The sequence below is a fragment of the Solanum lycopersicum genome, chromosome 6 (genome assembly GCF_036512215.1).
Source record: "Solanum lycopersicum chromosome 6, SLM_r2.1".
Taxonomy (NCBI): domain Eukaryota; kingdom Viridiplantae; phylum Streptophyta; class Magnoliopsida; order Solanales; family Solanaceae; genus Solanum; species Solanum lycopersicum.
In genome coordinates this window covers 33,546,110-33,563,190 of record NC_090805.1, presented here as the reverse complement: position 1 = coordinate 33,563,190, position 17,081 = coordinate 33,546,110, and the positions used below count along the sequence as shown (strand labels likewise).

The following is a 17,081-nucleotide window of genomic DNA, read 5'->3' as shown; positions in this document are numbered from 1 at the left end:
GGTGCACCAAAAGAGCAGACCCCTCCATGGAGTTGGTCCTTAGAAGCATATTAACAATCTGAGGGATGATTTCTATAAACCGGTATCCTTTAAGTTTGGAAATGGCTCTACTGCCAAGTTTTGGAAGGATAAATGTGTGATCAATCAGGCTCTCAAAGATTCCCACCCTAGGCTCTTCCTAAAAGCCACTGAGCCAGACTCCTCAATAGCTGAAAACAAGGAAGGCAGCATCTTGGATATTCAGTTCAGAAGAAACTTACAAGGTGAGAGCTAGGGGAACTCATTGGTTTATAAGAACTACTGAAAGGTTTCTCAATGACTCTTCAACTTCCAGACAACTTAAGATGGGTAGATCGAGCAAAGGGACTTGTGGAAGCAGGGCTGATGGAATGACTGATTTTAGGCCTTGGAAAGTGGCTTGGAAGACAAAACTCCCCCACCCCCCTTCCAAAAGTTAAATGCTTCACTTGGACATCCTTCAGACTGCCATTGTAACTCATGATAATTTCAAGAAAAAAAGGTTTTCAGGTGGTGAGCAGATGCTTTATGTGTCACCACTCACCACAATATAAAGACAGTAAACCACCTGTTGTTGCACTGTCCTGTCGCAGCTGACCTTTGGCTTATGTTTCTATCAGTTTTTGTGATCAGCTGAAGGACCCCTCTCCTATTTAAACAAAGCAAGTGAAAGGTGGAGTTTGTGGAAAGTGGTTAAATCCATCAAGAAGATCTGGCAAATGATCCCAACTTGTATTTTTTTGGGTGTTCATGGACAGAGAAGAATAGGAGATGTTTTGATGGGACTTCAGACTTCAACTCTTGGTGCTCTCTTAAAACCATATGTTTGATGAATATTTTTAGTTGGAGCAACCTTTCCCCTGTAAATGGCACTATTCTCCTTTCAGATTTTATCAGCCCCTGCTCAGTGGCTTAGCAGCCTTGTGTTTTTGCTTCTCGTTTAACTTCCAGTTCATACTAGGTTCTTGCAGTACCTGAAGTTCTCACCATTTGATTATGGAATCAGTTTGCATCTTCTTGATACCTTTTAATACAAAACTTCATCAAAAAGAAAAAGGACAATACACAGAGGGTCAAGCTCGTCATATATAAAACTGACATGAGAGTCAGGTTTCCATACAAAATGTATGTGGATCGACTCTTAACAAGCGTAATCGGATGGTCACGCAGTTCAGGGATCAAACTCATGGATAGCACTCCTAAAAGTGAGGCAGGATTATATTTACTGAAAAGCAGTGCCTGCAAACATTTATTTTCAGTCATGCACAATATCAATAAACTGACCTCATTCAATCGCAGATCCCGACCATAACGCAACTGGATGCCGGAGTTAAAAATATGCTCCATACCATCAGCCACATATCCCTCAACAGAATCTACATCCTCTAGCTTGTTATCCTCTGACTGTACTGTGTCAGATATTGAGGAAGGAATTGTCACCGGATGGAGGTTCAACATGTAAGGAGCGGACATACATGTCATATTTACATTCATATGGGGCTCAAGCTCCACAGATTTTCTTGAATATGCTAAGCGTGAGAAAGCCAAATCCTCCCGACCAAGAAGAACATATGCAGCAGCAGGCCAATCTATTGGAGGAGAATCACGGCATTTATCCAATGCCTGCATAAGAACAAAATCACCCCTTCTTTAATTAAAAACCAAGTGAAATAAAAAAGAAGATCTTGAATACATGGAAACATCTGAGTATAACTATGTGATGTGAACTGCTGCAATTAAAAGCAGATGATTATACATCCATTAAGGGTACAAAGATATCATTATGTAACACCATTTCACCCATCTTTTGTGTGTTAGGGTGAATAGATCAGGATATCCAAATTTTGCACTTTTTTATTTTGGATAGTAAATTGGATGCAAATTCATTTAGCTCTTCACTTACATCTCGCAGAGGAAGAGAGACTCCAGCAGGTAACAAGTCTAACTGTTGTAGACCTACTCTTTCTCCAACCATTGACAAGACAGTTACTTCCTCCGGAGTATTAAACGATCCAGATGCAATAGCACAAGAAACACCAGAAGATAGCTTCTTCCCCAATAGTTCAGCACCACATAACAGGCTATAGAATGATACAATTTTCCGTCCCCAGTTGACAACAGAACTTCCATCTCTGAAGATCAAAGATGGGAGATGACTAATACTAGCAGAACTGTACCCATGCTTCAGGCAGGACTCAAGCCACCTGAATAAACTAGGAGGAGTTCTCTTGGAGGATGAGGTCAGATATACTTCATGGCCTTTTGAGAGGCAAGGAAAGTCGCGTATGTAATGATCCAAGTAGCAATCTTCGCTCAGGAAAGCTGCAATATCACATAATAGAACCACCAGAAGACCCAAATCTCTGCATTAAGTTAAGTATATTTAGTGGATGATATGAGATAATGGAACCATAGTATGCAAAAGGATCTTACTAACACATCAAGAAAACTTTAATCGGTCACATCGGGAAAACTGCAGAGGTAAATGTGTTAATTCAGATTTCAGTAAAATATTGCTCAGACAAATAGTAGCAAGCAAATAGTTGAGTTATTCACTGTTCAAGTAGAGCTAGTTCAGAGTAGTTCCTCAACAGAAACTGCTTTACTTCTTAACTTCTAAGTGTTGAGCTCTACTTCAAAGGTAGTTTTCGTTTTCTTAATAGTTGCTTGGCTTATAAGTATGTGTAGGTGTGCCTTGGTGGGATTGTCGATAAGCAAGAATATGTTAAAATGTTAACACTGAGTCCTAAACACAATGCCGATTCATTGGCAAGATATGTTTTACCCACTAGAAACTCAATAATCCAGAGCAGAGGCATTCAACCTCCCTACCCTGGAAAAGGGAGATGGCTTATAAAGTCAATCATATGATGTTGATAAAAGTTTTCAGTTGGAAACAACCCTGAGTTCTGATTCAAAATTACCCTAACAACTATCAACCATAGAGTTGAAAACCGACAAGACCAAAAGATATAAACTCATGCATAACTTGCTCCTTTGTTTTTCTATTTTTCTCAGGGACTCGTGGAGGGTTCTCCTACTCAGCCAAATACATCATATTACAGCAAACAGCTCATCTATAGAGAGATTCTTGCAAGTTCACGTTTTACAGATACCTGGTTATTGGATAATAAACAAATCATTGGAAGTAAATGAAAAAACAAAGGACTACACAGAAATGCCAAAGTGAGACGGCCAAACAACCTATATTATGTGACACCATCTTCTCTTCTTTTTTTTTTCTTTTTTCATGATCATTTGCAAGAGCAACTATGGCATCTGGTCAATCCCGTATCGCCAGAACTATGATGGAATCGTGAGGGAAAAAAAAGATAAGCAGTTTCATAATTAAATATCTCTACTCAGAGATAATAATTTACAAGTTTTTAGTATAATTCCAATGGCAAATAAGCTATAATTCTAGCCACTCTGTCCTCCATTAGCCACTCAATTTACGAACCAACATTTCAAAAAAAAAAAGTGGTTTAGAGATGCAAAGAAAGTTAGATCAGCAGAAGAGCTCAAAACTTTCTCTGTATTCATCATGTCCAACTCAACCGATTATACAAATATCTTGACATTGGTCACAGTTGAATTATATTTCACAGACATCAGTCTCATTCTATAAAGGCTCCACCAAAAATTTACAATTTCGCCATCTTATGCCTCCTAAGAAGGGCTCCAATTTTCAGTTAAATGTATAAAAATATATCAAAGAGGGTTTTGGTGTTATTTCTTATGGGATAAACAGAAGGATCTACGACATGTACAGTGAGAAAGGGCATCAAAGCTGAACTTAACAGTACATGTGAACAGTTAGATATAGAAGACATTCTATACAAGGTCAAATGTGAGAAGATAAGCTGCAATTGATTCCTCTCTTTTCTCTGCCTCTTTCAGGTAACACAGATAGAACAACATCGTTTTTGGTAAATATAGGAGGATAGTAAGCTTTAAATATGAAAAAATTAACTTCCAGATTTGGTTTCCTTACTTGAAATATGTTTTCCCCTCTAATTGTGTTCTTTTTTTTAAAGAAGTGCTTTATAAATCACAAAGGCTTTAAGGAGATGCTTAGTTACACAAGAGGGGGAGATATCAGTTCATATAAAGATAACAAAAAACTAACATAAGTCTAAAGAGCTGACAAATCAAAGGTCTAACTCAAGACTAAAGAGCTAATAAAATCCAAAAAAGAATCTGGGTTATATACAGGGGTAAGATTAACCCATCCAGAAAGAGTAGTCAGGCATCTGGCCTTGAGAACTGGCCAGTTGCAATACCATCAAAACTGTTTTGGTTTCTTTCCAATCATAACAAATACAAGCAGGAACCACAGATTCTTCTGATACTTTGCACAGAGAGAGCATGTGTCATTCAGCAACAATATTAGTGAAGAGTTGCAAAGAATTAGTATTAAAAACCCAGATGAAAAATGAACTTAGAAGATGATTTAACATGACCAATGAGCTGATGAAACAATAGATGTACGAATAGGAAAGTTACCGTTTACGAAGATTGTCTAGTTTCAAACTTTCGTATACAGTATGCAGTGTATCTAGGGTCTCAGTCACTAATTCAGCACACAACGAGCTTCGACTATTATCTAATGTACCCATGGATAGTCCAGGTGAATACAATCCCTGCTGATCAATTGAAGTTTCTGAAAGTCCAGTTATAGGATAACTTTTGCTATATTGCTTGTGATATCTGCTATTAATAAGAAACTCCCATGAAGAGCATGAAACAGAATCTGAAAGTTTTTCAGAAGTATGACCAGACTCTTTGCATATTTGTTTAATTACGCTTTGAAAGGATTCCCACTCAGAATCAGCAGTCATATCCGCCCCACTCAGATATGTATGATCTCCATTGCGCCAAAGGAGAACAAGAAAGTGATTATACAACGTAGAGTTCAGCCCCTCAGCCATTGCAGTGATACAATCATTTGCCAAGGACGATGATGGATTGCGGCGCCAAGTACATCGGTAAATCTGAAGTACCAAAAGAAAGAAGGAAATCATAATTCCATCCTGGTCAGAAACTCCAGAGACCTATATCAGACTACATATGGTTATATAAAATAATAGATTTGAGGATAACTTAAAGCAGACTGTCTCCATCCCGACTGATGTAATATCGAAAGTGAAAGTTGAACCCTAATTCTAAGAACAAGAAACAAAGATCAAGTATAGAAAGCAAGACACAAGATGGGAATTACTGGGCAACAATAATTATAAAAAAGCTACAACCTCTGATTAATTGAATATAACTTAAAGCTTGCATCTTCTTGATGCCTTTAAGTGAATCTACTTCATCAAAAATAAATAATTACATCCAACAAACACCTATACATTGAGATGAACCCTCAAAAGGAAGGTTTCCTCTTGCAAGCAATCTATTAGTAATTTCAAGCAACAAAGCCATCGGCCTCACACGGAACTCTCTCAAGAGTGAACTCAAATTATCAAACATCATAATCTAAGTCTATATGAGCTATTCTCACCTATTTAATAGGTCTAGACTAACTACTACATAAATACCCTAATGAGATAAGGCCCTTCTTAGGCATGGGGCTTGCATTTTATGAATAGCCTCTTTGCATACATATCCCTTTTCTCCATACTCTGAGTAGTTTTCCAAGCCTCCAAGTAGTAACTCCACGAAAAGTCTATGATCTCCTTAGCTCGGCTTCGTGTGAAATGTTCTGATGAAACTCGGCTTGCCTCACCTACACCCTGCAACCCCACCCACCCTCTCTCTCCTTCCCATTCGAATCAACAATTACAACCTAGCACAATTACTACTATATTTCGCACCTTTTCCTGAACAGTATCTTCTGATGTGAGATTTTGAGTTAGTGATAACAGATTTTGATCTCCACAAACATCTGTATTATTGCCTTACTTTAACACTTTTAGTGTGAAGGCTTTAAAAGCACTGTAGCATCAACGGCGGATCCATATCCCTACTAATATGGTACACTTAATATATTATTATATATGCTTACTATCTAAGAAACAATATACCTAAAGTCTATATGAGATTTTGCAGCATATGCAGAACCTATAACAATGAGATTGAGATAATTCAAAAACAACAGACAAAAGAAGAAACATTTCCAATCGTGACAACTTAGTACCATCACAGCCCTGAAAAGAGAAGATAGGTTGGAATGTCAACAAGTGTCAATTATATTGAATTTACGCATATAACACATTTTGGGAACGTCCACTTGTCACCTCTGAGTGGGAATTGTTCCAACTCCAACACACCGCTTTGTCAATAGGCATCTTCTTCATTACTTTTTTGGTCTAGTGGACCTTTTAGTCATAAATGGTTCTTCATTTCTAACCCAACTTCACCTTGATTGCTGCTTGAACAAATGGGATGATTAGGCCAAAGTGGTTGGTGAGAAAGTAATTTCTTATAGTTATGCTATGTCCTGCAAGTGAAATTTCCCTGAAAGTGACATTTCCCTAAGTTTGCTGTGGAAAGCTACATCTCTTATTTTTATCCTATTCCATTCAAACAAACTGTAGTCCCTAATAAATGTTACTTCAATATGACAGTTTGAAGCAGATAAAATACACAGATCAATCTTCACCTAGATGATTGCGGAAACGTAAAAGGACATTCTTCATTGAATAGACACATTAAAAGCTAGCACATAGTTAGCCATCAGAAAGGAAAATATAGAACTCCGCCCTTACGTTTCAATAGCATGAAGTTCTCAGTACTTATCTTTTGCACAGATAATTTCATTATTTTATATGATACAGAAATTTAGTGACTCATCCTAGTCATCCAACGCTCATGGAATTAAAGCAACATGGTAGACCAGATAGAGACTCACAATCTCATCATCTGATGTTTGTCCCATGAATGGTAACAGTCACAAAATGGGACACAGCAGTCACAATGAGAAACTTACAGAACTATTTGAGCCTAAAATACAAAAAGCCAAATAAAGTCAGCAATCATACCCGTCCACTGTTCACAATTACATTGATACGCTCCTCAACAGCATCTGCTAACCCAACAATTTTAGGATCATGCAAAACCTGATCTTTGCCAAGGTGAGACAACTTGAACTCACAAAGGCATTGCTTCCCGCACTGCAATTTTAAAAGGTCATATTTCATGAGCAAATCAAGCATCACCTAGTAAGTGGAAGTGATGCACAAAGATGATGACATCATTCCACATAAACTTCCAAATATACAACAACATACCCAGTGAAATTTAACTAAGTGGGGTCTGAGGAGAGTAGAGTGTACGCACACCTTACCCCTACCTCGTGGAGGTAGAGAGGCTGTTTCCGAAAGACCCTCTGCTCAAATGCATCAAAGTCAAGTACAAAAAGAAGAAATACAATGAAGAAAGCATAGCAGTTAATAAGAAAAGCAATGTAAAGTCTACAAAAATGAGACAGATACAGCAGCAAAAATAGTGTGATAATCACACAGAGAGATGGAAGATTGTCCCTGCCTACATTAGGTGGTCTATATGGATGGGGAGGAACCAGACATGTTTTAAAAACAAGAGGTGGATTATGCAGAATCTGAAGCTGAATTTTCTGGTTCTTTTCTTTTTTTGATGTAAACATGAATATCCTCAAGATGCAGAGGATATCCCTAGTATTTTAGAGTACTCTTGACCTTCATAGGACTTCTTTCTTTTGCAACTTTTGGATGTAAGTATTACTAGAATAGTCCTTGTGTATTCTTCTGCTTATAATAAAGTTACATTTCTCGGAAAAAAAATAGTGTGATAATCAAAACGCAATAAACAATATATGGAAAGAACTAGAAGGGTACGACTAGTACCACGCAACAACCTTTGCAGAGCAAGACAAGACTCTACCCCTACTAACCTTCTACCTAATACGCGACATACACTCCTTCCTATTTACAGTCGTGTCCTTGATATATAAAGTTGTGTCATGTCCAGTCTAATCACCTCTCCCCAATACTTTTTTAGCCTATGTCTACACCTCCGCTTACCCCCTACAACCAACCTCCCGCACCTCCTCACTAGGGTGTCAGCGCACCTCCTCTTCACATGCCCAAACCATCTCAGTCTCGCTTCCTCATTTTGTCCAACATGAAGGCCACTCCCACCTTATTCCAGAAATCCTCATTTCTAATTTTGTCGCTCCTAGTCTGATCACATATCCACAACTACATCTTCATGCATTTTCTAAACGAGAGGTTGATAATCCAATAAAATGGGGAGATTAAAGATTGAGGATGGTGTTACACATCGTATTGGAGTGGGATGGATGAAATGGAATCTCAAATCCAATGTCTTGTGATAAGGATATGCCACCAAGACTTAAAAATGAAGTTAAGGTGGTGGTCAGATCAAATAGGTTGTATTGGGCGAAGTGTCATCCAGAAATAAATTCACACATTCGGAAAATATGAGTAATTACTTATGCCATATTCAGAAGATACATGTTTTGAAGATGAGGATGTTGAGGTTGTGTGATCATACTAAAAGCAATAAAACTAGAAATGAGGATATTTTAAATAAGGTGGAGCCCCTCCGTGGTGGACAAGATGAAAAAATGAGACTCGGATGGTTTAGACATGTGAAGACGAGATGCGTGGATGCACCGGTGAGAAGGTGCGGGAGGTTGGTTATAGAGGGTATGAGGAGAGGCAAAGGAGTCCGAAAAAATATTAGGAAGAGGTGATAAGACAAGATATGACCCAACTTTAGGTTATCAAGGACATGACCTAAGATAGAAGGGTTTAAAGGACACATATTAGGGTAGAAGGTTAGTTGGTAGTGTAGTGTTGTCTTGCTTAGGGTGGTTGATGTTTACCAATGTACTAGTTGTATTACTGTAGTTCTTGGTTTTTACATTCATCATTGTTTATTATTGTTTCAATAATCTATCCTAGTATGTTGTTTATTGTGTTCTGATTATCGCACTATTTTGTTATTGTCGTTGTTGCTCCCTTCCGGTAGACTTTGCATTGTTTCCTTGTTACTTCCTATATTTTCTTCTTTGTATCTAAATATGCTGCACTTGAATCATGGGTCTTTTGAAAATAGTTTTTCTACCTCCACGAGATAGTGGTAAGGTCGGCATACATTCTACCCTCCCAGACCCTACTTGTGGGATTTCACTGGGTGGGTATGTTGTTGTTGTTACTTGTATGACCTCTTGTAGTATATTTGGCAACACAAATTATTCACATATTCTTCTTCACTAACTTATAGTTTTCCCTAGGTCCCATCTCATCTTAATTCTTCATCACAGGTGATGAACATTATTAAGTTATACCAACTGTAAACCAGAAAGAAATCAAAAAAGCTACACAGTTCCTAACAACAATTCATACAAAAATTTAAAAAGAAAAAGGGAGTTTAGAGAGCAAAACAATGTTTGCTGCAAATATACCAGATACTGTAAAAGTTTAACCTTTTCGCCAAAGAACTTATGTGGAGAAGATAACAGAACATTAGCATTTAGCACACAAAGAAATAACTTTTGCAAAGTAGAGTCACCAATATCTTCAGCCACAAGCAAAATGAATACAGAGGGTAGACATACTCATGATGCAAATATTCTAGGATGCATAAAAAGGAAGTTCTCCACTTTGACAGGAAAGACAAGAGGAATGCAAGTCATGGCATAGAATTTATCTTCTACTAGCAGGTCAAGTTATGTAAGATAGCCTTAGAACTTACATATAGAAGAAGAGTGTTTTCTGATGTCAGCACGACAATGTCCACAAATGGAAGTCCGGCCACTTTAACTCTGAGGATTAGAATTGGCAGTCAAAACACAAAAGTAATAAGATAGCTACAGAAAACCAAAATATATAGTAAAACCTAACCCTGGTCGAGTGACAACAACTGGTGCTGCAGAAATTGCTGGAATGCTCCAACTCATGTCAGGCTTAATGTCATAGATAACTTCGGTATTTATTTCTACAGTCTGAAGCCGCAGAGACAACAACTTTTTTTGCTCTTGGAGTAGTAAGCAAATAATGGGTGATGCATCATCATCAGTTGCTAGAAACACCTGAGAGAATTACATGATGCTCTAAACAACAAGCACATATATAAGGACAAAGATATATAAAATCATTCATGGAGATAAGATTTTTTATTTTTTATTTTTTATATATTTTTGATATATATCTTATCATTCATGGAGATAAGATATATGAAATCATTAAAATATAGGTGAACTACAGTATTCAGGCGTCTAACTTCCAAGTTTATGGAGATATGATTATAAACTTGGAAGTTAGACGCCTGAATACTGTAGTTCACCTATATTTTAATGCCATGTACAACCAAGTACAGACACTAGGAAGAAAAACCTAAAATGTGCTCATCTTGGAGAGTAATGCCCTGTCAAGCAGAACAGTGAGAAAAAAAAGAGAAAAGTAACAGTTAGTCTACATTTATGCTTAGGAATACTACCTAAAAAGTGTAGTTCCCCTCCAAAACCAAAAGTGTTATATTATATAGGAGCCTAATACTACCAAGTTACAACCAGTCTAGTTGTGTTGATTGCTTCTGAACTTAAATCTTTGTATGCTGCTGTGTGTTCCTTCAAAACATCTCTGGTTCCTCCCTAGCCATACTGTCCACCATATATAAGATGAGACAATCTTCCATCTCTCCTCCTTTCTCCCTGCCTTTCCATCCTTATTCCAGCATTCAAAAACTCTTTGATCCTTCCTGGTTTCACCAGACCTAAGCTAAGACTGGTTTGATGTCGCTGAGGAAAAAGTCCATTACATCGGCTTAGTGACAAACAGTACAGGCTATGGACTATTTTCAACGACTCCCCTAAGGATTTTGAATACTAAGATTACACTTGTTTTGAAGTTTCCCTGGCCAGGACCAGGCCCCATGACATTGCTTCACGAACTAGGCTTTCATCAAACCCATAGTAATTTCTAATTAGACGGCAATGATCTTTTTATAAGTTAAGAATGATATGCCAAACTACGATACCCGAGAACCGTTTACAAAGTTTCCATCTGTTAAACGTAAAATTTTACCTTATCAATAGAAGTTTGACACAGAAGTCAAAAATTGTAGTAGTAGAAGTTACCACTATCTAGTGTCTTTCTTTTTTGACACTAGTAACATTGTATTTCAGTCGGTACTTAGGTAGTACTGAAAAACCATATTTACAAAAAGAAGAAAAAGATTAAAGTCCTTCCAATGCTAAACCAGGAACTAGGTGGACCCTAAACCATCTATGATTGACTCAATCTCATTGGAGTGGACATTTGTACACCAAAAACAGAACAACAAAATACATTTAAGCTTGACTTCCTGCAGGTTGTTGTCCCTATTTTCAAAACATCTATCATTTCTCTCTCTCCAATTCGTCCACCATAAACAAGCAGGTATCATCCTCCATCTTTCTCTGTTTGTAGCCCCAACTCCAGCCTCCTCCTAGTGTCTTTCTAATAATAATCATATAAAATCAGAATTGGTGTCATAAGATTATAATAGATTATGGCCACTTCTTCTTCATCACCTACTGCTGAGGTTTTTAGCATTTCAATTAGAACTCCAGACTAGATCACTACGATTCACTATGGACCTCCAAGTCCAGTATTCTGAGAACATATTATTTAGCACGAATTGGAACTATAAAATGAAGATGCATTGTTCACTAAATTCATTTCCCAAATATGATTGTATAGAAAGAAGCATGACATTCTTTTCATCAAGCAACAAAAGAGTCAATAATAATCAACACCTTACTAGCAGCTGTTTGTGAACCCTTTCCTTGCCATATCCTCCGGAATGAAAATTGCTTCGTTAGCACTCCAAGGGGAACATCAGGAAATCTAGAATTTCCCATTTCAATGTTAGAGTTGATGGTTTCAACAACCCATAAAGAATGCTGGAGCTTAGCTGTATAGTAATTCAGAGACAATGAATGCACTCCATTATCTCTTTTGTCAAGCAGCAAAGAAGGGACAATCTAATAGTTGATTGAAAATAAATAGGAAAAACCTTTGTTGTATGACGCCATCAGGGGTACACAATCTCCAGTCCAAATGGTCCTTTCATCAACTTCTTTGTTAAAGTTCAATTTCCCCCTCTCCTCAATATAGGTTGGCTGTGATAATTACAATAAAAGAAGTGCACTATTATCAAAGTTGTAATTAAAAAACTGGGAGGAAAATTCTACCTCTTCAGCTAACAAATGGAAAACACAATTGGATCACATTTTAATATTACCATAACCCAAGATTAGAAACAGACTAATACAGAAAATAAAACAATACAAATAAAAACAATAGATATAGAGGGGGGCCAAAGAACGCATCATGTATACCTGAGGTTCTTCCAGAGGATCCTTTAATATCAGATGTGAGGACATTGAAGACCCATCTCCCCTGATAGTAAAATCTAAACCATGTACAGCAGTATAATTCTGCTGAGTACTAACATCCCTTTTTGAACGGATTGTATTACGAGCACTTAAAAGTGGGCTCAACGACGAAAAATGGATACGTGATTGCGAACTCCCTTCAGGTGCCTGTTGGAGGAGTAAACCATATGGAAGAGGCCATATGGAGGTGATGCTACGAGGAAGAGGAACAGATGTTACTTCACCTACACGGCAAACCACTCAAACATTTTAACGTTCCTCTAACAACCGATTGCAATGGTAAAACAACAGGGATTCACTTGGACAAAAAGAGGAAAAATTAAATACTAAAATGGTTGCCATGGGTTTGGTAATGGAAAATTCTAAAAGAAGAAATATAGCCCATTTTGGCCTCCTTTGTACTCGGCTATTCTTTAAACTGCCAAGAAAGCCTCATTTAGCATCTCCGATTCTTCCCTTATATTCAATTAACTAGTAAATCAAATTCTTAATTCTAAGGAAAATCTTTATATACAATGAGACTACTCAATATGTGGAGAGAAGCTCCACTAAAATAAAACATGCAACAGTAAAACTGGTTCAGTCACCTGATGTGTCATAAATTGACAAACTATCACTCTGTAGAATGCACAGAACAGTGTCTGAAGTATCGCCCATCCGACACCAACATGCCTAAAATACCATTGAAAGTTGATTATACATCCGTTGAGAAAATTGGAAAGAATGCACATGACAAATGATTAAAAAGAGTAATGAATGAAACTAAATCAAAAAATAAGTAACTAAAAGAAAATCATAAATGAAGTTCCATATATGTGAGATGTGCCATAAGCTACGCACAGCACCAAAATGGAGGGCGGAGAGGACCTACCATAACAAGAAATGAATGAAAATAAAATTGGAGAATACTACAAGGACATGTAAATTTATGTGAAACCACATGTCAGCCATACAGAAGAGTTCATCTCAACATTCTAAGCAAGTCAGTCATACGCATGTTTATTGCACATTTGACAGTATATCTAAAGTAAGAATATCCACAGTTGCAGATGAGATGGATACATTTTCATTCACATGGCTCAAAATTAATTTTCAGTTAAGCCAACCATGACTTGAGCTAGTTTTGCTGATTCACCGAGCGAGAAGTGTTCCTTATGCTTGGCTAGGACACAATTAAGGTAAGGTGGGAAAAAAAGAGTGTTACCATGATTTATGGAAGGAAAAAAAGACATCAAAGGACGAAAGCATATGAAAAAATTGGGTAAACTCAATAAGGTGATACAACTAGAAAAACCTTTTTTTCTGAAAGTTGATTCAATGTTTGAAAACCATTTACTAACCTAGGTAATGGTAGAGTGAGTTTTTATGATTGCAGAGTTACCTTTATCACTGTGGAGGGTGATGTGAACCTCTTATAGACTCGTGAACCTATGCTCCATATAATCCTACAGAATACAAGTAAGCCAAATTTTACGTGTTGATATTCACACAACAAGAAACTGAGAATTTCGACTATGTTGATGACAATTTTGTAAACTTAAACAACAATTAAAGAGAAAAGATTGAAAAATAGAAACTTTTAACGGATAAATATACTTGTTCCCTCTTATAAATAGCTCGTGATCGCTCCGGTCACTTGGAGATGGCAAATCGAGTTCATCCGCTTCATCTCTTTGTTTGGTCACTTCTGGACTGAAGAGGAAGTAACGATAATCATCCACACAAGCATCGGAGGGTTTGCCATCAAGAGCTTCCGCAATCAAGCCAAAGGGCTGGAAGTCACCCAGAATGGTAAGTTCACGAGCACCAATAGACATTTTCGGAGCCAAATAGCCTTGGGAATGAATGAATACCCAGAAAGTATTCTCAATTGGTCTCTCCCGACTCTTTTTCTTTTCTATTTCTTGGTTTGTGTTGAATCAAGTGGCTATGATGTTGTCTGCGGATGGTTTCTTCCACAGTGATGGACAGAGGATTTTTTCAGCGTGAAACACCCCAAAGTTATAGGGTTTCGCCCTTGTTGAGTCGTCCACCACCGTATCAGCTCTTAAAAAGCACTGTGAAACCAGTCGGCAGTCTGCACCCTGCGCCGCTATCGCCCTAAAATTCCAGTGATAATTTCCAGGCAAAAGTAAAATGAAATATGAAAGACAAAAAGGGAGGGAAAATATATTGAAGATATCTTTTAATTTATTTATTTTTGGTAGTCAAGACGAGTTAATATTGATTATATAATATATGCATCAGAAACCACATTACTTGTAGCAATACAGACTAAGTTATGTCTTGGATTTATACATCCATTAGTAATATAAACATTACTGGATTTATTGACACCAACAAAAGAAGTTTCATTCTTGTCTGATTTTAAAACAAACTATTCTTCAAAAAGTTTTTCTTTCAACATCTTTCCCTTCTTGTCTAGCAAGTCGGTAGTCCTGTTTTGTTCCCGAAGCTCATGCTTGATCTGGGGCCTCCCCAATTATACAAACAATATTTGTATAAGCATTTGAGTTAGAATTTAAAATATTCATTACGTCGATAAAGTCCGTAGAGATTTCTATTGGATATTTTTTGTCTCTTGGCTAGTAGCAATTCGTGTAGTAATGTTATAAATTGTCTCTTGGCTAGTAGCAATTCGTGTAGTAATGTTATAAAATATGCATCTGCCGAGTTAGTGCTTATTTTGGAGATGCACTTAGCCACCCAACTTTCTTGCATATCTCTTATTATACCTCATGTGCCCCCTTCTTTGGTCTTTACATTAAAGGAGCCATCAATATTTAATTTTAATATTCATGTGGGGGGGGGGGGGGGGGGGGGGCTTGTGCTAAATAAATTAATTTCATATCTTAGTGTTCGGATATTTGGGGGAGTTATGCCCTTGTGCTAAATAAATTAATTTCATATCTAGTTTTCTGAGAGTTAGGGGAATCTCCTTAGTCAGATTATGGTACGGGTTATTGTTTCTGTTAAGTCATATATTTCACATAAAGAAATGTGTCAAAGATGCTCAGATTTGTCCAATGTTTTTGGACTACAACGCATCCCAGAAAGATGTGTCTACACATTTCAATTTCTCCATAAAAGTAGCAGTTAGGGCCAAGGAGAATGCATGTGGAGTTGAGATATTGGTTTGTAAGTAGTCTATTATGAGTAACTAGCCAATGTAAGAATTTAATTTTGTTGGGGCAACTAGGTTTCCATAGCCAACGATAATTAATGTTTGCATAAAGGTGCTATTGTGGCTCCTCAAGGCATTAGAAGCTAACTTTTTGGAGAAGGCTCCAATTTCAGTAAGGTCCCAAACATTTCTATTCCGAGGGAAAGAGTTTTGAGGAATATGAACAGCTTTAACGAGGTTCTTAATGTATGTAGGGAGCTCAAGGGAGAAATCATTAAGGGACCACATTTTATCCTTGATTATGTTATATATATTAAGATTCAGGTCTTTAAGATTGACGGGTCCTACTACTAGTGTAGAAAGCGCGTTATTATTGGGAATCCATCTATCAAACCATAAGGAGATTTCACCTCCTTTGCCAAGGTCCCATCTGCTATTATTCATGCATTTTTCCCATCTATACATAATGTTTTTCCAAACAGGAGTGGAGGATTTTAAGTGATAGTCGGTCTTATGGAGGTTCAAATTCCTAGTATATATTTTGTTGCGGAAAGACGCCCACAGTGCATTATTTTGGTTGTACAAGTGTCACGCTACCTTAGTGATCAAAACTCTATTTTTAATAGCACATTGTTGTAGTCCTAGTCCTCTTGTACTCTTATCTCTAGTAAGTATCCCAGTTGAGCAAGTAGAGTTTCTCTTTAGCCATTGTGGTACCCAAAGGAAGTTTCATAGAATTTGGTTTATGTGTTTTTAATGGAGACCGACATCATAATAAGTTGCACGGCATGGTTAGTCGTGCTACTGAGGGTGGCCTTAATTAGGGTGGAGTGTTCCATATCAAGGAATTTAGTTTTTCAGCCGGCTAGTCGTGTTGCATATTGTCCAAGATTATTTGAAAGTCGTTTGTGAAAAGTTTTTTGTGAAAATGAGAAAGCCTGAGTATTTACAAAAAAGATTGTGTAGCTTTAATTTTTAAGATGTTAGAAATATGGTTCACACAGAGTATTGTTGACACTGGAAAAGAGAATTTTTTATTTGGAGGTATTAATACTTTGACCAGACTATGAGCGGAAACATTTCAGAATCTAATCAACAACACGATTGATTTTCTTAGTTGCTTGGATCATTAGGATTAAGTCATTAGCAAAGAATACATGGGATAGGTGTGGACCATGAGAATAAATCTATATGGAGGACCATTTCCTTTGAGTTATCGTTGAATTAATTTGGTGGGAGAGTACTTGAGTACTTCCGTACATGGTATGAATATGTAGGGGGATAGGGGATCACTTCGACGTAGACCTCTCGATGTATTAAAAAAGTTTGTGCAGGAGCCATTGCATAATATGGTTGTTTTGTTTGTAATTATGCACGACATGATGAAATTAACGATATTGGTAGGGAAGTTAAAGTAATGGAAAGTGTGCTTACAAAGGACCATTCAACTTTTACAAATTTTTTTCTAGGTCAATCTTGGCTATTATATTTTCAAATTTTCCTTTCATTCTCCTATAGAGGTTGACGGCTTCTTAGACAATGATTGCA

General features: G+C 37.2%; 1 protein-coding gene across 3 annotated transcripts in view; it reads right to left on the bottom strand.

The window, feature by feature from the left end:
- LOC101245767 (anaphase-promoting complex subunit 1) overlaps positions 1 to 14,707 on the bottom strand; it is a 34,310-nt gene extending 19,603 nt beyond the window's left edge. For 2 of the 3 annotated variants that reach the window (XM_069299154.1, XM_010323798.3), the window contains exons 1-12: positions 14,006 to 14,707; positions 13,791 to 13,854; positions 12,997 to 13,081; positions 12,353 to 12,633; positions 12,028 to 12,133; positions 11,768 to 11,925; positions 9,873 to 10,060; positions 9,724 to 9,793; positions 7,005 to 7,136; positions 4,525 to 5,012; positions 1,922 to 2,381; positions 1,303 to 1,641 (exon numbers count right to left, since the gene is read on the bottom strand). In XM_069299154.1, the coding sequence (XP_069155255.1) occupies positions 1,303 to 1,641; positions 1,922 to 2,381; positions 4,525 to 5,012; positions 7,005 to 7,136; positions 9,724 to 9,793; positions 9,873 to 10,060; positions 11,768 to 11,925; positions 12,028 to 12,133; positions 12,353 to 12,633; positions 12,997 to 13,081; positions 13,791 to 13,854; positions 14,006 to 14,226 (2,592 nt within the window). In that variant the 5' untranslated portion in view covers positions 14,227 to 14,707. The remainder of the gene's footprint in view (positions 1 to 1,302; positions 1,642 to 1,921; positions 2,382 to 4,524; positions 5,013 to 7,004; positions 7,137 to 9,723; positions 9,794 to 9,872; positions 10,061 to 11,767; positions 11,926 to 12,027; positions 12,134 to 12,352; positions 12,634 to 12,996; positions 13,082 to 13,790; positions 13,855 to 14,005) is intronic. The other variant, XM_069299155.1, reaches the window with a different exon arrangement.
- Positions 14,708 to 17,081: the final 2,374 nt, after the last annotated feature.